This window comes from Seriola dumerili, unplaced genomic scaffold, assembly GCF_002260705.1.
Source record: "Seriola dumerili isolate Sdu_G_001 unplaced genomic scaffold, Sdu_1.0 BDQW01000449.1, whole genome shotgun sequence".
In the NCBI taxonomy this organism is placed as follows: domain Eukaryota; kingdom Metazoa; phylum Chordata; class Actinopteri; order Carangiformes; family Carangidae; genus Seriola; species Seriola dumerili.
In genome coordinates this window covers 2,746,008-2,768,732 of record NW_019174704.1, presented here as the reverse complement: position 1 = coordinate 2,768,732, position 22,725 = coordinate 2,746,008, and the positions used below count along the sequence as shown (strand labels likewise).

The 22,725-nt window shown below is 41.1% G+C and overlaps 1 protein-coding gene across 2 annotated transcripts; it reads right to left on the bottom strand.

Moving 5' to 3' along the window:
* Positions 1 to 8,687: 8,687 nt before the first annotated feature.
* Positions 8,688 to 22,333, bottom strand: pcbd2 (pterin-4 alpha-carbinolamine dehydratase 2). Of its 2 annotated transcripts, XM_022762310.1 has the most exons (4): positions 22,132 to 22,333; positions 20,945 to 21,076; positions 10,241 to 10,321; positions 8,688 to 8,921 (listed from the first exon to the last, which is right to left on the bottom strand). In XM_022762310.1, exons 1-4 carry the CDS (start codon positions 22,243 to 22,245, stop codon positions 8,826 to 8,828), a joined length of 423 nt encoding a protein of 140 aa, XP_022618031.1. In that variant the 5' UTR covers positions 22,246 to 22,333; the 3' UTR covers positions 8,688 to 8,825. The 2 variants fall into 2 exon arrangements, with proteins under 2 accessions (XP_022618031.1, XP_022618032.1); XM_022762311.1 differs by lacking the exon at positions 10,241 to 10,321.
* Between the last annotated feature and the right edge of the window lie 392 nt (positions 22,334 to 22,725).

Sequence of the window (22,725 nt, the reverse complement as noted above, 5' to 3'; positions counted from 1 at the left end):
GCCTAGTATACTGGCAGAAATGGGCCTACACTATATCCCTAATAGCACAAGTTTTCTTCAAATTAAAAGAGACATTAGAATCTCTACTTTTAGTTCACCTTTACTCTTAGACAAAAGTGAACAGAGCACGTAAGGGTTAAGTTTAGTTTTAGTTTTTACGTGATATGGGTACTGAGGGCATAGTCACTTGATATCACATGGGAAGCACAAATTGTGCAGGTATCAACCTTGCTTTGGTGAGCTTTGTAGTACAATAAACTTTTATAAAAAAGAACACTAAATGAGAAACATTACAGGCATACAACACATACAAATTTTCAAACAGATATATTGGCCCATTATGTAGTAGGCTACTATGCTAACATCTGATCAGTATTACTTTAGCACATGTCCAAGTCTAACTACTTTAGCAACTGTTGCTATAAACACAAGGTGTGGGATGTGAAAACTTGTGATTGTTTTACTGCAAACAAATGCTGATGGAGTTTATTCTCCATTTATTGCAGTTCAACTTTATGGTGTGTGTGTGTGTCTTTTAATGTTTGTGCTTGTATGACACAGGATTCATGATTCTGCAGTTCTTGGCGGCCATTGAAATTAGTGCTACACAAAGTGTGAAATAAACCATGAGGTGGGCCACTACCACAGCCAGGCATGTTTGCTGTCTACCCTTTGATAGCAAGCTTTTTGCAAGTAGCAAGTATTGCTAGCATACTTGCAATATTAAAGGCTTACCTTTGTCACTAATCTTCCTGGTCCTCAGGCAAAAGGTTCTAGCAGGGATCTCCCAGCTATTTCTACTTCCTGGTTCTACCATGTTTGAAAAAGGAGGGGGGTGTCTGGTTTGGATGAAAGATGTTTTTCTGAAGCTGGTGGTTACACATACATTTGGCACTGTGATTTCTTGTTTCAGTGTGCACAAAATTGTATAAACTGTAAATATCTATGTGGTTAAACTTTCTGTCTATATGTGTATTTATGGTAAACTCCCCTACTAGTGGTGTAGTCCACTCCAATTAGTTACTTGGAGGGTGTATAAGGATTGGTCTTGTTGGGCCTTAGAGAATTCTGTGTTGGCACTCACAGGCAAGAAGACAGGCACATCTGATCTGTTTTACGAAGAATAGGTAATCAAGGGTAAAATGTCACATCCATTGGGTCCCTGTGCATCCTGGGAAACATGAAAGCATGCAATCTGGTAAAGCAAGGAAATGTTGAAATCCATATTGAACTTTCATAGTCAGAGGAGAAAAGCATAACATGGAGTAAAATGAGTTGGTATGGTGTGAAGTAGGAAAACATTCATAACAATATGCAGACTGAGAAATGCAATTTTCATTTTAGGAAACCATCTAATGGGTCGGTGTGATCAGTGGAACATAACCTTACAGTGCAGAAAACACACAATAGAAAGATGGGGAATTATTACACAATTACAGAAATTGACAACCAGTGTAAAAAGAGTGTTGGAGTGTGGACGCCTGTCCCAGTTTAGTCTTACTTAGTTTAGTTAATAGAGATTGTTTCTAAGCCTGACATCTTATTCCTTTGTTGCAATGTGCTCCGTTGCTGTCTAAAAACAATTAGAAACACACATCAGTGTTGCACACTGGGTGACATGTACACATACACCATTCTGCTGCTATATATCCCACTTCAGCACCAGATTTGTATCTATCCAAAGCTGACAATAGTCCCCAACAAATGCAGTATTTAACTCTAACTTTTGCTGAAATATACCGTGTCCAGCTATGGGCCTGAGAGACACACACAGGGTTGGGAAGTCACAAAGTATTGAGAGATAGACTTACACATTTTTGGTGTTTTCAGGGAGTTTGTTGACAATAAGGAAATGTAGAGTGCAGAACTAAAAACAAAGTATGAAACAGGTGTGATGCTTTTCGGTGTATCTTGCTATTGCTATTGCATATTTTTACATACACAAATTTGTATGTGGACTTCATTCCTACAGCATGACTGGAAAGTATTTAAAAAGCAAACAGCAGGGTGAATGAGGAAGCTCGCACGAGTGATCTGTGTAACTCTCATTGTGCTTCCAAGAAAAAGTCCTTGAACAAGACACCAGCACTCTGCTCAAAATGTTCCCTGAACAGAAGACCGGCCAAATGTCTCAAACAGCTCTGATTATTTTACTTCTTTCCTCCTGAAATTTTTCATTTCATTTCCAACATTAGCCTAAATCTGATGAGCTGTACACAGTATATCTATGTTCAGCATGTCCCCAAAGTTAAATATTTTAGCTGTATGAATGTATTTTTATGTAATCAGCGTAAAGTCAACCTGATGCTTCTTAGATTAAAGGCTACAACAAGCCAACACTTATACTGTGCTGTAAAGAGATACACTTTGATTTATGGTGTTGAAAATTTATTACAAAATATTGGCTCACGCAGTCAAAAGAGCATTTGGCCAGTAGCGCATGCTGTTACAAGCCCAAGTACAACAGCATAAATTACTATAATTATATGTGTCCTGGGAAAATGATGTAATTACCGCCAAGACTCTATCTCTGCATCGCAGTCATTCTGACAAAGCTGACACATGACAGTCATTTTGGGATTAGTGACTGTGCTGAGTAGAGCTGCAGTGACTTCACAGCCTAGTTTGTGTATGCGTGTGTCTTTCCTTAACACACTTAAGAGAGCCGTGGGTGGCTGAGTGAAGAATGAAGAAGGATCTGGTTTGACATACTTAATTTATTTTAAATCAAACCAATTATCTGACTTCTTAACTCATCAAAAATCCTTAACAGTAGTGGTGTGCACAGTTACTGTATTTTCAGAGGCAGGGATGAAAAACTAAAATCCTCAGCTTAACTGTTCCTCTCTTTAGATCACCCACTTGCTGGGGGGTTGACATGAAGAATTCTGGGAGATGTAGGAAATCACTACTTATGGGTATGACAGGAAGTGGCTATACTATACATCTTATCAAATATATTGTCCATAAAAAACACTATACTGTATGGTCAAATGTAATGTGGACATGAACATTACATCCATATGTGTTTGCTGAACATGTCATTTCCCCTTTCTGAGAAGCCTTTACACCCAGATTTTGGAACCAGGCTGCAGAGATTTGCTATAGTTCAGCCACAAGAGCATAAGTGAGTCAGACACTGATGTTGGGTGACAAGTGCTTGGCTCAAAGTCAGTATAACAATTTTCCCTGAAAGGTGCTGAATGGGGTTGAGGTCAGGGCTGTGAGCAGTCAAGCTCTTCCACACCACACTGAGAAAAAACATTTCTTCATGGGGGAATTGTCATGTTGAAACAGAGCCCTCCTAGAATTATATGGATTCCCATTGCATTGTACAGACATTGATATCTCCCTGAGGATGAAATGTAATAATAGGCCTACTGATCTCTTACCTTTTCCACTAGCGCCATCATCAGGTCAAAATTTTATTTTAGACAACTAATGACCAAATACCTGCAAAACTAATGACATTCCCATCAGCCTCGGTTGCACTTTGTGTTTAGTGCTAATTAGGAAATGTTAGCATGCTAACAGTTAACTAAACTGAGTGCCCATGGTAAACAGTATACCTGTTAAGGAAGCTATTTTAACAGCTTTTTACCTACCAGTCTACCAACCATAATACACCCTCTGAGCAGTGGCACTTCTTCAGGGACTCGGTATTGGAAAGTGACGAGACAGGCTATCCGAGCTGGAGCTAGCTGGTTAGCACGCAAACTTCAGTAGAAGAAAATAAGTGATAGAAATTAGAAGCAAGAAAAAGTGTTAACGTCAGTGCTGAAAATGCTTGGCGAGTAAATGGATGAGGTTTGATGCCGTCTTCTAGACTGGCAAGTTAACAGCTGTTAATGCTAATGTTGGCTATGAAGCAATAGCAAAACTTATGTATATAGCTCCTTTAAGCATGTTGGCATGATGCTAGCAATTAGCAACCTCACAAATAATAAAATCACTTCACTTGATTCAACATGTGTCTCCAAAGTCAGTGATTTTACATTTTCTTTAGATAAACCATTTAAAAACACACCAAACTATCTCTAAAAATGCATAGCCAGGAAGCTAAAAACAGGGTTTTTCTTAGCTCATTAAAAATTGACTTTTTGGAGATATAAGGTTTTCACCGAACATCGACAACTGTAACAGATTTTTGTATTAGGGGGCTTCTGTGTTGCTGATACATTACCTCACTCAGGAATCAGCATGACATCCATTACTGAGATCCCTCATATCCCAGGGAAAATGTGTTTTCCTTTCCCCAAAAAAAGTAGTACTGACAACTTGTCTTTTAAATGGAAGAAGACAGCGTGAAACTGCCATTTATCACCAAAACAGACAACAATATGTTTCTGCTCTCACAGATGAGAACAGTCAGTGATCGTCCAGTAGTTACCGCTGAACCACATGGGAAATGTACGAGCGGGGTGCATTTGATCAAATAACAAATGCCATACAAATGTCTCTGCAAATGTTAAGCTCCTGCCTGCTTTTTGGCATCAAGTACACACTGTGATTACTATCAGCGCTGTGTCTGCAGCGAATCCTGCAACAGACGAGCCAACATGCTAAACCAACACTGGCCTAGTGTACTCCCCCTGGAGACTCCAAGAGCAGACTTAACTCAAGATTGACTTTCTATGACATTGTTATCTTTATTTGGCGGTATCAGATTGCAACTACCGGTCCCCCAGCCCCATCCTCACATGGCCAAGGAGTGAAGCTGTGATTCACACACTCCAGGAGAAATATGGGCCGCTATCGCACACAGCAGCTACTTGGAAAAGACCCAGAAAGCCTCTCTCCTGCTTGCGGTTTCTTCTCTCACTAAGTGATAAAGGTCCCACTCCATCTCTCTCTTTTCCCTTCTGTTGCTCTCAGGGGCACTAGACATTTATGCTGGGGAGAATTATTATTTTTCCATCTCACAGTCTACACAAAAAAGGAAAAAGGCATCCCCACCTGCCCTGTCCCACTCATCTATTCTTGACTCTATGCTTGTCCACTCTTTTCTCTCAGCTTGTCACTCCTCTTATCCCCCCTCAACTGCCCTCCGCACAGGCTCTGCTTCTCCTTTCTTCCTCATTCCTTCCCCAGTCTGTCTGTCTCCCTCTGGTTCTTATGTGTATGTGTGCGTGTGTGCGTGTGTGTGCGTGTGTGTGTGTGTGTGTGTGCGTGTGTGTGTGTGTGTGTGTGTGTGTGTGTGTGTGTGTGTGTGTGTGTGCACAGGCCGGAGTGCTGGCGGTGCAGAATTAGAAGGTGAAGCTGAAAACGGATTAAGGAGCCAGAATCCAGGGAGTTCAGTAATGGGAGGGCTGGCTTGGCTGCCTGCTGCTTCTGGCCATCAGCTGAGGCCAATTATCTGAAGGGGCCACATCTGGCCTGGTCTGGCCTGGCTTGGCCTTGTAGGAACAGCTGTTTGGTCACTTAAAAGTGCCCCTCCTCCTAATCCTGAGACGACAGAGGGTGGCCTAGCAGTTAGTCAATTAGTTGATCAACAGAAATTAATTCATCAGCAACCATTTTGATAATTGTTTATGTCCTGTATCAAGGAAAATTGCCAAACATTAATCCAGCTTCTCGGGTGTGAGGATTGGATTGTAAACTGAATATTTGGGGGTTTTAGACAAGACAAGGAATTTGAAGCCATCACCATCTGAAGGCTCATCATCCAAGACAAATACCCTAAGGGACAATTACGTTTTTGATTTATTCATAAACAGTGCTGGAAAGTAATGTGTTTTTAGTAACAGATGACAATAATGTGATTACTTTTTTCAAAGTATTTGAAATGGATTTGAAATGAATTAATTACAAGACAGTTAGCCCACGAATGCTCCGTTACTACGACAATTTGAGGGTCAACATGTTCAGTCTTACTGGGAGTTTTATGGAGGATTGACATCAGTTTGGTCTCTGCATTCAGTGTAAAATTAGATCCAGTACATGTCATTACAGGGGCTTGAGTTGTGGGAAAACATATAAGAAAAGAGGCTCCTGGTAACCAAGAAGATGATTGCAGGTAACTCCAAATCTGTCATATTTAGTTTACAGTATGTTGAATACAAGTCCAGAAGATGATGGTGCATGAGTTTTTTTCTTCTTTCCTACCCCATCAATCTTCAACCCCACAGATTAGCAGTCTATAATCTAAAATTCTACAGATTTGTGTCGCTGAACTTTTTTTCTTCTTTCCTTTCCCATCCCGACCACTAGTTTGGCAGTCAATGGATCTACCTGTGTATGAAACAGTTCAACCGAGCTCCACCTCCACCAGCTACAACAGTAAAAGGCATCTTACACATAGAGTACATGCATCAATAACCCCTGAAATGTGATATAAAGTATATACAATATATCAGTCACAGGGAGCATGCTTTAAGTCGAATTTTGAATGCAGGACTTTCATTTTTAATTGATTCAATCCCACAAACAACACAAACAAATTAAATGCACTGCGATGTCCAGACGAGGTGCTTTGTGTCAGAAACTCTGAAAAAACTTGAAATGTCTCATATTGTTTCCAGCCTTGCAGTTGTCGTCCTGTATAAAAAGCAGTTTGAGGGGTGGCTGCGTGGGTCAGTGTTGTGCAGTTTAATACATAACAGATGCAACAGTTGTCTAATTTTGGTCAGAACATGACTATATAGATGACAGAACGGGGGGGGGGGGGGGGTTAAGTGCTCACAAATCATCTTTGCAACATGATATATAGGCTAATTCTGGCCATGTGATTTAATGTGACCGATATGTGTGTGTGGGCTTGGATGGCCTTCACTGTAAAAAGGCAAAACAATGTGAAAATTTGACAGGTTATTTGATCTAATGTAAACATAGCCAGTCTAGAGCACATTAGTTTCAAGATGCCATGTTAGCATTTTTTTTCTTTTTTTAGCTGTACAGAGTTTCACGGGTTGGAACAGAACTGTGATCCAGCAGTGTCACCCAATAATGTATTACACATCAGCTTTTCAACATGACCTGTTTAAATGAGAGGTAATTTGAAAACCATGAAAACCTGGATATCATGTTAAACACTGACATATCCTTACGTGGAACACATGTCACATGTCATATGCATTCATACCACCAAGGCAATATGTGACACTTTATACCAAAGGAAGTTAAAGGATTCGTTATTTAATTTCAATTTATGTCTTCCCATGGGTGTGATCAACATTTTGGTAAAGTCAGGAAATTATGATTGCAACTAATTTTGATATATTTTCTTTTCTTTTTTTTCTTTTTTTTTTTACAATTCATCACTGAATCAAGTGTGACATTTTTTTTACTGGCCTCTTACAATCATCAAAGTTAAGATGTCTCTCTGTTTTGCAGTGGCCACTTTAATGACTTTGGCTGCTTGGCATCTAATTGCTGTTTCCTGCAAGCTCCACCTCTAATCCTTCCTGCCACAAGCCATCACACGTCCCAGTGGACGGTCTAACCGACATTTTTAACACTGTGCTTTAGGTAGAAAAATCACTGCTATGTATTTTTAGCTTTGCAGCTCATTTCATCTGTTTGAATCCCCCAAATTGAACTAAGTTACGTTACATCAACTTGGGAGGAGAGCATCAGCTCTGGTATCAATAGGACTGAGTTATCGTACATTTGGTTTATTCCTAGCGCATACTACAGTGTTCGCGACAAATGAAGATCCAGCTGTACTCAAGGTAATGCAGTTCAAGAAATAGTTTGACAGTTTGGGAAATAGTTATCCACTTTCTTGCCGAGAGTTAGACAAGAAGGCTCAGACCATAATACAAGTCTGTTCACCTGTCAAAATGGCTTTCCCCCTTGTTAGAATGGTGCTTTCCAATACCCCCCTCCCCCACACATCAGTGGTTGGGGCTTAGATATAACTGTTTGGGGTCAGATTAAATTAGGTAACACATGTATCGCCAGGGAAACAGAACCTCAGCACAACACAGCACCATTTCTTGGACTGGTGCAGTAACCTCCTGGAGTCTCCCATGGTTGCCTGGCAACCTCATGATGACAACAAGGCTCCTGGATGCTGCTAAGCCAGGCCAAGTAATAGTCCAGCACATAACCCCCAATGAAACTGCAACTTGTTGTTTTTACACTGGTTTTCGTACAGATTAAACAGACGAGATATTGTGTTAAATAGTGATCTTAAAGCTTATCGGCTGCTGGCTCCACCTTCATATTTCCCATACAGACATAAGAGTGGTAGAGAAAGAGGCTTTTCACACAGTCACAGTCCTACCGACTTGGCTTTTATTTCATTCTTTTTTTCTCTGCAGATCTTCTCCTGATGGCGATCCAGTCAGGAAAGCACAGCAGCCCTATCTGACTCATCCCTTACCAAACCGTAAATCAAATAAATCCCCTTCCTACTGACTTTGACCCCTTCCTCATTTTGCTCCTCTCTCCAGGGCCAAAAAGAGAACATGTGGTCTGGTGGAGGACTGACGGGGGAAAATATCCTCTGGATCATTGGCAGGTATCGGACAGAAAGCTGCACAGCAATTACACACCATTCTAATTCCATGTGTGAAAATAAACACTGCTGAAAACAAGAAACCACGCAATGACACAAAAGTCTTACAAAGTTCAAGGAATATTTCAAGGCTACATTACTGTAAATCAATCACAGAGACAGCACCATTTCAAGCTGTATCCTTACAGAAAGAAGAAGTAGAAAAAATATGAAACATGAAAATAGAATATTTTCACAGATTTATTTGAGACAAAAGCACAGGCAAGATATGGATACATACAAATGCATTTCTTAGTTGGGACTGAAAGGGAAACTAGAAAAATGACAAAAGCAAAATTTAACTTTGAGATGAACAACAAAAATATTACATAGAAAGTGAAACTTTGTCGATAAACTTGGCCATTTTGATGTCCCGTTTTGACAGTCCTCCACAGTCGTGTGTAGTCAATGTAATCTGGACCTGCGAGGACACGCATTAGAAGATAAGAATTGTTTGCAGTCACAAAGTGATCACAGGTGAAGCAGAAAGAAGGATAATTAAGACACTATAACTGACCTCAGCTCTGTATGTAACACACAGAAATTAGATTGATATTAATGTTCTCATCTAAAGAAAAGGAATACACATATTTCCAAAAATGTAGAATAACTTTATTTCTATATGCCTTAAGCCATATAAAGTGGCATAAGGGTATAATGTTCAGTTTTTGTTAAAACAGTTTTAGGGAGGTGTTGATTCTGCTGGTCATTTTGGAGACTGTGGTTTTTGTGTTGCTGTGTATATGTATCTAATGAACTGGCAACATCACATAAATCATCTTGTTATCTGACAGGAATTGTGATAAATTCAGCAACCAATACATTCAGAAACATTTGAGGGGATGTTTTTGGCTCCAACCAATGAGCTTCGACTCAGCCAATGAGGTTGCTCCCTGGAGAGAAGCTCTGGCTAAAAAAAAAATGCTTATAAACTCACATTTTAACACTGACAGCCACAAAAACAGAGCAGAGCATGAATGAATATTAATAGAATATTAGCAGGAGCTCAGTATACAGCATCTATTTTGTCGAGGCTGAACCTCAGTCATTGTGGGATTTATATGTAAGTGTCTGGTGGAAAGTGCTGTGGGGCCCAGAGACCTGTAGCACCATTCTACAGCCACTTTAATAAAGAGTGGATTAGGAGCAGCATTCCTCTCAGAGCGGCCCGGTCCACCACACAGTAACTCAGTGGCTACAGCCTAATGCTGAGAGATTTTCAGGGACTGGGTTTGTCATATCAACCATTACTTTATTTCTGAGGCGGAGAAAGTGAGAGAGTGTGTGTGAGCGTTGGGGTTGCGGGGGCTTCGTGGAGGGGAGGTAGAGATATTTGCAGAGCTTTTCACAAGAAAAACGATGGGATTACAGTGTGAAGCTACTGCGTTTTTTTTTGTTTTTTTGGGGGTTTTTTTTTGTTTTGTTTTTTGTTGCTCTGACTAATGAAGTGTGTTTCAGGCTTTGAGGTGAGAGCTCTCCAGGACCAGTGAAGATTGTTTGACATGAAAAAATCTGACTTTATCCAGGGTTGATTGATCTTGGTGTGTCTGTAATTTGTTATAAACCAACCGTAGCATTGTAAATATGGCCAGTAACTCAAACACGTAGCCATGATAACACTGTTTGATTCTACAAGCTGCGATTTCTGTAATGGATACCAAACAAATGCAGCACTTTAAGTGAAACCTCAATCACTATTACAAAGTGTGATTTGAAGCATAATGTGGACACAGTAATTACCTTATTATAAACATTGAACCATTCTGGGTGATGGTTCATCTTCTCTGCCTGCAGAGCCACCCGAGACATGAAGCCAAATGCCTGGTTAGGAAAAAACAATCAGCTGTCAATCAAAAATAATTCAGGAAGTGGATTTCTCTTCTAACAAAACCTGCAGTGCAAAGCGACCATAGTTACCATGAAAAGGTCTCTTTATGCTATTCCTAGTCTGACTTTTTTAGTCTAGTCTGCCTTCATTGATGTAAGGGAGGTGGACAGAATATTGGCACCACTTAAGACTTTATTTAGATCTTCTCACCTGTGTTTTATGTTGGGAGTAATCATTTTGTTTTCCAGCTGAAAAAACAGAAACGTATAAAAACTGCCTCTTCGTTTCACATTCAGAAATCTCTGCCTCACTGCTCGTCAACATAAACACTTCAGCCAACTGCTCTCAGACTTGCCGCGAAGCACTTGACACAAAAACATCAATGTCAGAACCTTATCAAGAGAGAGCACTTCACTTTGAGTTGAGTTACAGCGGCTTAGAACAACATTCTCATGTGCTATTAACCATTTACTGCCTATGAATGCTAAAAAGGGGGACTTACAGGTTAACCAAAGGCTCAAAAGAGACGGACAACAGATTTTACGTTCATTTTTTTGAGTTTAATGTAACTGCACGAGCGAGAGGTGAGGAGAAGAGAGTCGCTCAGCAGCGTATTTCAATGAAAGTGATGCGATTCATAAAAGAAACAGCCGAGAATACGTAATTGATCTTTTTGTTAAAATGTTACATCAAAACAATGAATTTGATTTGACAAAACTTCTTCTACTAAGGTCTGAGTCAACACACTGAGGTTAAAACGTGCAGCAGCAGACGCGTACGGCACAAGGAGCAATGCTGCCATCTGAGGCACAGAGAGGCGCATGTAGAAAAAGCTCATGAATGCATGTGTGCATGTTTCCAACGTAAGGAGCAGAGAGCTTGCATGCACACATACACAGTCTTCATATTTCAAGTTGGGCATGTGGCTCTCTCCAATCACAGGCCATCCAGGGAGTGATTATGGTTATTCTAATTATCTACAAAGAGAAGAGTGAAATCCCTCGTCATGCCCACCGTGAGGAGAGGGAAAAAAAAAAAAAAATCAGGTAGACCTATTTAAGAGCAATTTCCCACTGCAATCTCAATTAAGCCCCTAAATACTTCCTCCCTGCCTAATTAAATCAACTGAAACGCCATTGTTTACAGGCCATGGCTATGGACCCGTCAACCACCTGACATGACGAAACAGAATTACTCTCACAGAGGAAATTGCGTTTTAGCCTTTTTAGTGCGTTGTAACCAATTTCTGAGACGTCCTGTTCGGTGCCCGTGCAGTGCGACGCGTGTAACACGATCGGCAGCTTGATCAAATTGGTTATCAAGGAAACCGTCTCCTGATCAATTTAAGTAATTGGCATATTCCTGCAACTTGACCCCACTGGCACCAATTTGGAGACTGAGGTGGTCTGCTTTTTCTCAGCTCTCATTGGCTCTAATGGAGATGGTTAAGCAGCCTGTCATGTCAGGTGTTGTCCAAACATGTCCTCTCTCTCCCCCCTCCTCTCTCTCTCTCTCTCTCGCTCTCTCTCTCGCTCTCTCTCTCTCTCTCTCTCTCTCTCAGGATAGAGCTCAGACTAATCTGCTGCCGAGGAACATTGAGTGACAGGTAAAAGGATTCTGTGTGAACACTTAAGGGGGTCATGCACATTGTCCCATTTCAAAACTTGTGTCGTTTTTGGCTTCAGCAGGCAGCCGTTTTTCAGTGAAAAAACCCGCCATACACTGCTCAGCACCAAACAGCAGACAGACAGGGGTATTGACTAGCCAGCGAACATAGTGGAGCACAGCTGAAGAGCCAGAAGTTTCCCTCACAACTTGGTGGAGACAAAAAAAACAAAAAACAGAAAAGAATAGACGGAATATTGGATTTACATTCACATACCTCGGACTCCAAATAAACAACATTGTTCTGTAACTGCGGGATGTGTGAATAAGCAACTGTTCACCATATCAGCACAAGAGATGATGATATGTCAGTAATGTGTTCACAACTTGTTTCCACTGCCCCCAGGCGGCCCAAAAAAAAAAAAAAAAAAAAAAAATCAGGTATTAAACTTGCAATAAATATTTAACTCCTCGTCTACGTTTGAGGATTTTGGTTCGCAGTCCAAATGTTGTATGCCGTTTGTGGGCCGGGCTCATGACTGTAAGAAAATAGTGTTGCATTTTACTGGAGCGATTTCATATATGAATCACTGGAGACAAACGGGCTCCCGGCCTTGATAAGCATGTGTGAAGATGGGTGTACTTCCCTCTTTAATACAGGGAGGATCCCTTTTAACACTACATGTCCGCCAAGTGGATCACACCACTCTGAAGCAAAATGATCACAATAACACAGTTGTAGATTCACTGACATTATGATGGGTCTGTAACTGCAAACATCTGCAGTCACATCTGCCTGATGCATTTCCACACATTTCCAAACTTGGCAGAAGAAGGATCTCACAGTCTGGACCAATAATTGGTCACTTCACTTCAGTTTTAATTCAAGAGGTATATTTGTCTTCTAAAGCCAGCTCATGGTATGATGAAGCTCGCTGGTGATCAAGAACAAATGCTGTGTTAGTATCCAAATAAGTGTGTTTTCTATTTACATTTTGAATGAATTGAATTGACAGGAACCAACCCCTACCAGAGCTTACACTCATTATCCAAACTTCAAAGTGCTGTAGAATATGCGAGCTACAATGCTTGTGTCACACTTCCCAAAAAATTACATGTCCCTGCTTAGAACTCACTGATGTGCAAACGAGCCAAAGAGCAAACCATATCGTGGAGGAGAAGGGAATGTGAAACAGAAGAAGACAAGTTCAGTCTGCATGCAACACGAACCCTGAGAAAAGACTCCTTGTGTCTCAAAAAGACAAAAAATGAGAAGGGAGAGAGCACGGACAGCGGTAATCTCCCACTACAAATGAATTGGAGTTGAATGTCCGAGAGCACCTGAAATCCTGAAAAGGCCTGGAAAATCGTGCCCTACATCGGCCTCCTCCCACAGGTGGTCGTCCCTCGGGGGCAGTAAGCAGAGTAGCGGGACACAATACTGGCAAAGTGGCGGTGCTGCGCCTGTAGGTCACCTCTACGCCCACCACTTGGGCCAAACAAGAAAATAAAACCAACGCTCAACTCCCAGCTGAGGTCTTATGTCGACAGAGGTCAAGGACTCTCCTTCTCAAAGTGCTTTGTTTACCATGTTTGTATTGCACGGGCCACACTTCTCGAGTCAACAGGTCAGCCAGCCAGTCGGCTATCCATCCTTTCAGACAGCCAGTCAGCCATTCTTTCCAACCGGCCCGACAAGCTGTAGCTGTCAAGAGTCAAATAATTTGACATGACATTATGCAGGCCCCCATCTCAAATAATCAGAAACACCCGAAGGTAGACCCCCACTATGCCCCCTTTCCCCACGCACCCGCTTTTGAGGAGTCATTTTGGTGCTATTACGGCATGATTGTCATACAACACTGGATGAGACAATTTGACGTCGGAGCAGAGTGGTGTTCTCTCTCTCATTGCGGCCGTGGGCTGGAATACAGGACTCAGTTTCAAACACATGTGTCTGTTATTTACAGATCGGTTTTCCACTGCCGCGCGGTCCAGGGGCTTAGAAACGCCTGCTCTGCCTTGCCAGGACTAAGTGCATGCAGATTGTGCCTACTCTTACTAGCCTCTGACTGACACACACATGCACGCTGATGTTATGTTCGAATGCACATACGCAAACCTCCTCGGTGCGCACACAAATATGTGCAGACACACACACACACACACACACACACACACACACACACACACACACACACACACACAAGAAGACAGGCCGCTCTCCTCCATTACACACCACCATGACTACCCGATGATTACCCTGCAAGCCCCATCATCACCCGCGTCAGCGCCGGCCCCCTGGAAAACCTTCGCTCGTCCGCAGTGAAAGGCAAGAACGCTGAGAATTGCACAGCGGTGCCGGTGATGATGATGATGATGATGACCACACCTCTTATGTCTCATTTCTCTTCATTCCCAAACAGCTCTTCACAAGCCTCCATCTGGCCTGACAACACTGCCTGCTAAGTTGACATGTAACTTTAAGCAAAATATCGAATAATTATGAAGCCAAGCTGCCAAGTGCTGTGGTTCCTTCATGTAGTAGAGAGAGCTCCGCTGGGCATGTGCAACATCAGAGGTATTAATCTTCTCAAATAAACCTTCTTAAAGTTGAGAAACACAGAGAAGAGCTTCAATTTGATACTCTGTCAAAGGTGATACATGCTCTGCTATGCTGTGAACACTTAAATGACCAATATCATGTGCAACAAATGTTCACGCACGTCAGCTCCTATTTATGTAAAGAGTGTCATGTAATGCTCAAGCATGGCGTTAAGGCCAACTTATGCAAACCCCCTCATTAACTGCAGGGTTACCAGCAAGGGCTTTAAAAGACACCGGGCTCGTCAAAAGGCAGCAGACGTCAGGGCCGTCTTAGTTTACCCAACGACTGATTATTCAACCACCTCCGCTTGGGCGCCACACCTCGCGGCTTCCCTCCAGCCATTTGGACAAGATGAGATGGATGCAGGACGGAGGTGGGAACTGAACACCGCTTAGCCGGTTCACCGGCCTCTCACTCTGAGTAAAGGGTATGGTGAGTATGTATACGTGTGTGTACATACTAGATTTAGTTGACAGCTTTTTCCAATTATGTCAAGTTTTTGAACATTTTTGAACATTTTCTTGACAGAAATTGACCAGTTTTCTGTGTTTCCAACAGAATTTTTTTTTTTTGTCACAGTTGAAAACGTTTATTTACGACACCAAAACTGACCACTGCCTTAATTCTTTGAGGGTTAGCAGCTCTTTAACAACACCTTGACTCAACACACCCATTCCATAGTAGACAAAGTCTGGTGAACTCTGGGAACAACATACAAAAAAATGAAATTGAACAATAAATTAAGTTAGAGCTGATTATTTCCACTACTGACTAATCTATCAAGTAGTTTTATGATTAATAATTTCATCCTTATTCAAAAGTATTCATTTTGTAATAATATGAAAAAAATGCTTATCTAAATGTTCATTATTTTTACTTAATAGCTGACCAAGATGATACAGGTGTCATCTTCGTCATCGTACCATCATCATGATTCTCAGTATTTGTCGAACCACAATTGTAAATTGTCAGTATGTCACAGAAGAACTTATCACATAGATAAAGAGCACAACGAGTCGATATCTAGGAGGTGGCCAGTGTCAGCAAAGTAATTCATGCATCGTGAAGCCCACTCGTGTGTGTGTGTGTGTGTGTGTGTGTGTGTGTGTGTGTGTGTGTGTGTGTGTGTGTGAAACAGGAAGAAGGTTGGCTCTGAGAGTTTGGTTTACCCAGGGGCTCAGTTTTAGTTGTAGGACAACTTATTCAACACAAGCAGAGCGAGGCCCATAACGAGACGCAGAGGCTTGATGGAGATTTGGTGGGGAGGGAGCCCTTGACTGAATATAAAAAGGGGGGATCAGCCCCCGAGAACGGAGCGGAGGGCGCAGAGGGAGCTGTCTGAACACAGTACCGCTCTCCTCAGAGATCACAGCAGCTGCTTCAGTCTCAAAATTGGAACTTAAGTCCAGAAGCTGTGTAGACGCGGCAGCTTTTTCCGGTGCTTGTAATGTGGTTATTGTCTGTGGTGAACCGCAACTTTGGTGTGTTGTTTGTTTCAAGTTTGTTTCATATTCTTTTTTTGTTTTTTGCTGCAATATTTCACCGTAAATGTTGCGAATTTTCATTCAGCTGCTATTTGATTTATATCTTAACTTATGTCAGCAAACATTTTGACACTGAATAGCTTTTTAATATGACCTCAAAACAGTTGAAAAAAGCAGCTGTGTCAAGTTTTACTGCATCACGGCACCATTGTGTTACATTTTGGTGCTCATTTTGAGGTTGAACGTGGCAAACACACCCTCCCTGTCCTTTAAATATTCAGAGGCCTGACTATTCAAAACTGAATTTCAGTATACAGTTGTATACATGGACATGTATTGAAGTCGCTGAAAGGTGAGGAGAACATAAAGGCAGCAATATAGCCACTACTAAGAGGAAATCTCAAATTAATAATACAAATATTTACTTACAATAACAATAAACTGTATGTTATCATATTGGCATGTATCAAACATGAGTTTTGTGAATCTTTGCAGCCCTTTCACTTAGAACGTCGTCTATAAATGCCAATTTTCCCAGGACATGCAAGGAAATGCTGTTTAACACTGATTTTAGTTTGTACATTGATAACGGTTTGACACGAGAGGCCATGTAACATGAGATTTGTAGCACCTAAATTAACTGAGTGAACTCAGTTGATGAAGTATCCTAAATAGGGCTAAGACTAAAGTTTGATTATTGATTAGTTTGTTGCTTAATTGGTGAATCAATCAGTCATTTAGTGTCAGGATATTGTGGAAAAACATCACAACTTTCCCTAATCCAAGGAGAAGTCTTGAAGTCAAATTGGTTGTTTCGTCAAATATTCAGTATTCAAATCACTAGTGGACATCCTCAGTTTCCTGTTTAACCCATAAAACAGAAAATAGTCGAGGACCCTCTGGACACAGACGTTTACCTGGTTAAAAGTTTCTGCTCCTTCGTTAAGAAATGGCTTGTTCAATTTGCAAGAGAGACTCAACACAACAACCGCTCATTTTTCCATCCCAAATGCAGCTTTCGAGTGATTTTATTCGTGGGGGAAGAAGGAATGTCATCGATGTCAACCTCAGCTAACATAACACAACAGTTGAGCATGCACAGCTCACCTCTCCTATACAAACTGCATCTTAAGGTTACCCATTTCACTTGTGTCGCATGAATGTTTCCACTTCATTCGCCGAAATGTAAAGCAGATGGTCATCTGTAAACATACATAACATAAAGCTTGATGCATAAACAATATCAGTGCCTGCGACTTAAAAACATGCACAATCCCAACCAAAATTTACAGTATTAAAGACACACATACATACACACACACACACACACACACAAACACACACAGATGTTTCCACATATGATTGCAGGGATTCTCACTGACCAAAGCGACTCCAGAAAGAGGATTTCACCTCTCAAACCCGATTAAATACGCTGGACTTGACGAGGAAAATAACTCACATTTACTTCTCAGACTGCTGCCACTAACAACGCACAGTGTACCCACATGCCGCAGATAAATTGCTGCGCCGGTTACAACAGCATCATAACACTTTCCACTTGCTGTAATCAAAGAAAAATAAACTCAAAAAAGCAAGTCCAGCTGTCATGTTCTTTTTAACTTCATTTGCAGCTATGAGTGGCTCTGTGCCTCAAGTATTCAGCTCCACTTCAACAGACTGTCACTGTGGATTTACATAGTCATGGGTACAGCTCTACCACCCCCTAGAGACCACAAGAGGAAGTGTTTCAACTCACAGAAAGGGGATTTGTTATTCTCATTATAAACTCTCAGGGATCTGATTTCCTCAAGCCCATCACTCGCAGATAAGTGGCGAATGGATATCAGCCAGCATGTCGCTCCTCATCTCCATTCCCCGCTGGTAAAAGCCCTTTAAGAACAGCCATGAAAAACCAGCGAGAGAGTTTGTGAAAATGCATCAGAGAATTGGAGGGAAGGGGGGGGGGGGACTGGCGAGAAGAATAAAAGACAGTGAGAAAGAAAGACGGAGAGACAGACGAAGAGAGTTGCCAACATGTAAAATTGGAACAACATGAGCTCATTCCCCAATAACATGGGGCACAGAATGGGAATGAGAGACAGACAAAGACAGAGAGAGACAGAGATGGGGAGAGGAGGGTGGCAATGAGCAAGAAAAAGAAGGAAAGCAAAGCACATCTACCAGAAGGAATGATGGGGTTGTTAGTGGTTTGTGAACCAGATGAAACATTTTAACCAATTTGATTGTTTGTGAAAGAAATCATTCTGATCGAAACCCCAATTGCTGCCAACTGGCTGCCTGGCGTGTCTCAGGGTAATGCAGCCTGACGTGCCGGGGTAAGAGGAGAGGCTTTAGAGCCAGGAGGAGCAGATGGGGGAGGTCAGTGCTCGCTCCTCGACTTCAAACACGGGGAAGTGTAAAAACAGACTATTTTAGGGGCTAAAACAACTAACGACAGGATTAGAGGAAGTCCGCTAAGTGGCCTTGAGATGTTGCAGTTTACTTCGCCCCAATACAGGACTGAGGTAAAGAAGCAAGCTGACTACCAGCGCTCTGCCAAAAAACATATCTTTTACCCCCAGAAGAGTCAGAACTGGTGTCAACCGCCACGAGGAACACAATATCTATGATACTGCAGAGAGCTCTGGCTTGTACCGATTTGATAAACCCCACCCATCTGGTACAACAAGCATATTAAATTAAACACTTAGTAGTGTTTGCAGTACTTCTAAAAGTAAGTCTATTACTCTGAGTCTCCTGAAGAATGGATCCAACAACAAACACCTACTACACATTCATAACACCCATCTGTTGGCTTGTTTCTGGAGCTTTCAATCGTATCACACACCTTCATCAGCTGGCCGTTTTATATGAACACTTGTTGTCACATGACCAAATTGTATACAAGGGTCGCAATAACAACTGTGCAAGTTCCATTTACTGAAGAAGGCCAAGGGATACAGTCAAAAACCCCAGAAAAAGCTAGGAAGAAAACCTTGAGTTTAGAATATTTTACAGAAACACTAGATAAATTGTGTGTCTTCATTTCACAAGCTTTTTTTTTAAAGTGCAGAATGTTGTATAAACACTCACAATTCATCAGGACAAGTTACACTATGCAGCAGCTAAAAACACATTTTTTAAATGCTTGTTGTACATATAACTGCAGGTTTTCTTCCTTATCTATCTTTTTTTTTAGCACTTCAATTATTTTTCACTTTTGTTTCTGGTTTAAATCATTGATGTAGCCTACAGTGCCCTTGGGTGGCTTGAAAAACACTTATTAATATTAATAATCTGCAAAGGATCCTCAAAAATCCTTTATCAAATGGCACAAATGACATAGGGCACCAGCCTTGAATTTACCAAAATGTGTCTGTAGAATAAAGTAACAATTTGGCAGTGACTGCTTGTTTAGAATCACTCTTGTTCGGTTACTCTCTGATTAAACAGTTCCTCATATGAATCATAACTTTGTTTGGTTTAGACTGTGTGTTATTTGGGCCACGTTCTTGATCAGCTGCTCGTGTTGAGACAGCGTTAAATACTGATGCACTGAGAAGTTTGGCTTGTATTGTGAAATGGGAACATTTTTATATCACGGTCTGAGAAACAGGTGATTCAGTCAAATTAACAGAGATTGTGATTACAAGTTTTTGAAAGAATGAAAAGAGTTTAAAACTGACACTTTGTCAGATTATTTAATGAATACATGGGCACAAAGGAAAAATGTGTTATGCAAGTACATTTCATAGTGTATATCACTTGTCAGGTTTTTTTGTGTGTCAATCATATTTTCTGTTTTTATATTTTGCATAATGTGCTAAAATATTAATTGATTCAAAAAACATGTTGATAGGTAAGTAGTAAGGGATTTAGAAATGTTTTTGGTATTATTGGTATTGCAATTCAGGTACTCTGTTGACACCATTATATTTTGCATTTGCAGTCATTTAAGCTTTATATAAAAACTACTTCATTATGTTTCATAGCAACATAAAACTTCACATGCAGTAACACTTTATTACGGCTTCCAGTATCCCTATTTTCCATTTTTTTTATGTGAGGTCCCCAGTGTGCTCTGTCTTAGTTAGAGTCTGATCACGCATGTACCATTGATCAGTGAGGAGGAATAATGGCTTCTCTTATAAATGACAACCTTTCGACAGTCAATAATGCTTTTCTTTGCAGGTAAGAACCAAAAAAGAAAATCCAGGAACCAAAAGGAACCAGTGAAAGCAGAGAGGAACCCGCCCCATGCTCCACCTGCAACCAATCAGCGTATAAACACATGAATTTGTGCGTTTCCGATGGTTAGCGAGCTGGCCGTGCGTCTGGTGGTCTGCGTCCAGATCCCCATCAAACAAACCCCCAGCCAGCGTACAACAGCCCCCTGAAGACCACAGTGGATCACAGACGCAGACAGATTTCAACCGCTACAAAAACTGAAGAAAAAATGAAATGTTTCATCGCAGACTTTACCAGCCGTCTGGAATAACAAACTACAAACTTTGAAGCAGATGTCAGCTGCCTGTGTGTGTGTTCTTTCTTTCAAGAAAAACTAATATACACACTCTAATCAGCTGCACAGATTTTGTGATCCCAGGGAAGAGTTAGAACTGTTCATCTCAATAATTTGAGGGACAAAATAATTTTTATCTGACTTGTATGTTCTTGTATGCAAGGAACAGAAATCAGACACACCCACACCTAATCTAAACGTACCTGTCTATATAATGACTTAACTGTCAGCCTTACCTAAATGTAATCTTAGCCTTAAATCCAAATCTGAACCCAAAACTAAACCAAAGCAAGCGACAAAACAACCTAATTTTTACAAAAAATGTCCATAATTCAATGATGTAACATTTAGTCTAAAAAGATTAGAAGTACATTGACATAAATATATGCACACACACCTGATTAAAGGTTTTAAAGTGAAGCTCTTTGAAGATGGCATCACGGTCCTCCACCTCCATCCAGCCAGTGGCCCTGAGCTCCATCACCAGCTCCTCCCGGGCTGCAGGGGAGAGCCAGTGGGAGTCCGACGACTGGAGGCAATCACACACAACCAGTGCATTAGTTGTTTTGTCATAGTTATTACATTGGTATGAGCACTTGTTCTGTGTTTAATTGCAAACACACAGTCTGCAGTGTTTGTTTCAGTTGTAAAACAGGGAATTCATTATTACCAACATCACATCTTAACAATTAACATTTTGACTGACAAACCACATTATTGTCAGTGGTTCTTGGTGTTTATTTTTTAGATTTCTTCTAACCCAAGGTCATTTAATTGCAAACGTGCAGGTCTGCCTTCACTGACCTTGTGAGTGGAATCACAGGTTTTAATTTTCCTGGTGCTATAAGCACTGCGCCCGCCAGGTGGCAGCCTAGCACCAAAAATGAGTACTAACGTTGGCTTAATTATTAAGCAAACAAGCAATAGCCTCACAGAAGTCACATTAGTATTTACCTGTATGATTACTGAATGTGAACTCCATGTGTCCACCTTAAAAAAAAACCACACCAAACTTAATTTATAATTCTGAATCAGTTTAATATTGGCCAGCTTATTAACAACTTCATTTATAAGGCTTGAATTGTTACAACCCACACACGTCAGACCTTGACTTCGCAATCTTCCACAGTACTGAAATCCCAAATAACGAAATAATAAAGTAGCCTAAACGTTTGGGGTAAAGCACCACTGATGAATTCATAAAGTTTTAAATTTCTAGTTAATACTGTCTGGCGATTTATATCCACCAAACTAATTATGACGAACTTAAGAAAACGTCCGATGCAACTGAAATACGTCACAAATTCTGCTACATATGCGCATCGGTTCACAGCTACATGTGTAAACCTTTAATTTTGAGTTTTTCTAATGGAGTTTGGCGTGTGTTTTCCTCTAAACGACAAAGGACGGTGCGGATCATACGGGGCTTTCGCCACTTGCCATTTCAGCGCCCAGAAGTTTGTACGGCGCTTGGCTTGTCTCGTGAGACTACACTCACACCTAACAGCAGCCTCGCGTGCAGTACGTAGATAAGATGCTTATAAATGCTAACGCTAAGAGACTGGCTGTCAGTGCAACACTCACCATTTTAGACGAGTTGTTCCTGGAGAGCGGAGGCAGCAGCAGACTGCTCAACCGGCACAGATGGCTGCGGGGCCATGAGCTGCCCGTCCTCATGCTAAACATTAACCCAAACATAACCAGCGCTTTGTCTGCTGTCCCTCTGTTCCACTGTCACCTCTTCTGTTCCTTGCTTGTCCTCTCACACTTCACCACAGCTGTTCACTTTACTGCCTGATTAAAATCCCAAATAATACATGAGAGTCTGGTTATGCCAAAGTGATATTTCATAGTGATGCAGGAGGTCTTGCAAACCAGATCGTCTCGTCACTGATCATGAACACGTACATTCAAAGAAAATCAATTATGATTCCAGAAGATTATTAATGCATTATTAGTTCTGAAAATATAATATGATGCAACACCATTTATGTTAGCTGAAAAAGGTGGATAAGTTCTTGTGTTAGAAAAAATGTAATGAAATCAGTGTGATGTGGTACAGGTCACTGCAGCTTTTGCTTTCTGTGATCCTCCTACCTCACATTAATAAAGTAACAGTTTGTACTTTGCACTGTTTCATTATGGCTGGAAATGTACATTGAAAACAAACACAGGCTC

What these genes read in the sequence shown, in the direction of transcription:
- pcbd2 (XM_022762310.1), bottom strand. Translation starts at nt 22,245, where the DNA reads ATGTTTGGGTTAATGTTTAGCATGAGGACGGGCAGCTCATGGCCCCGC. An exon ending in ACTTTAAAACCTTTAATCAG is followed by an intron (nt 10,322 to 20,944) that starts GTGTGTGTGCAT and finishes TTTCCTAACCAG; the next exon opens with GCATTTGGCTTCATGTCTCG. An exon ending in GGTTCAATGTTTATAATAAG is followed by an intron (nt 8,922 to 10,240) that starts GTAATTACTGTG and finishes GTGTCCTCGCAG; the next exon opens with GTCCAGATTACATTGACTAC.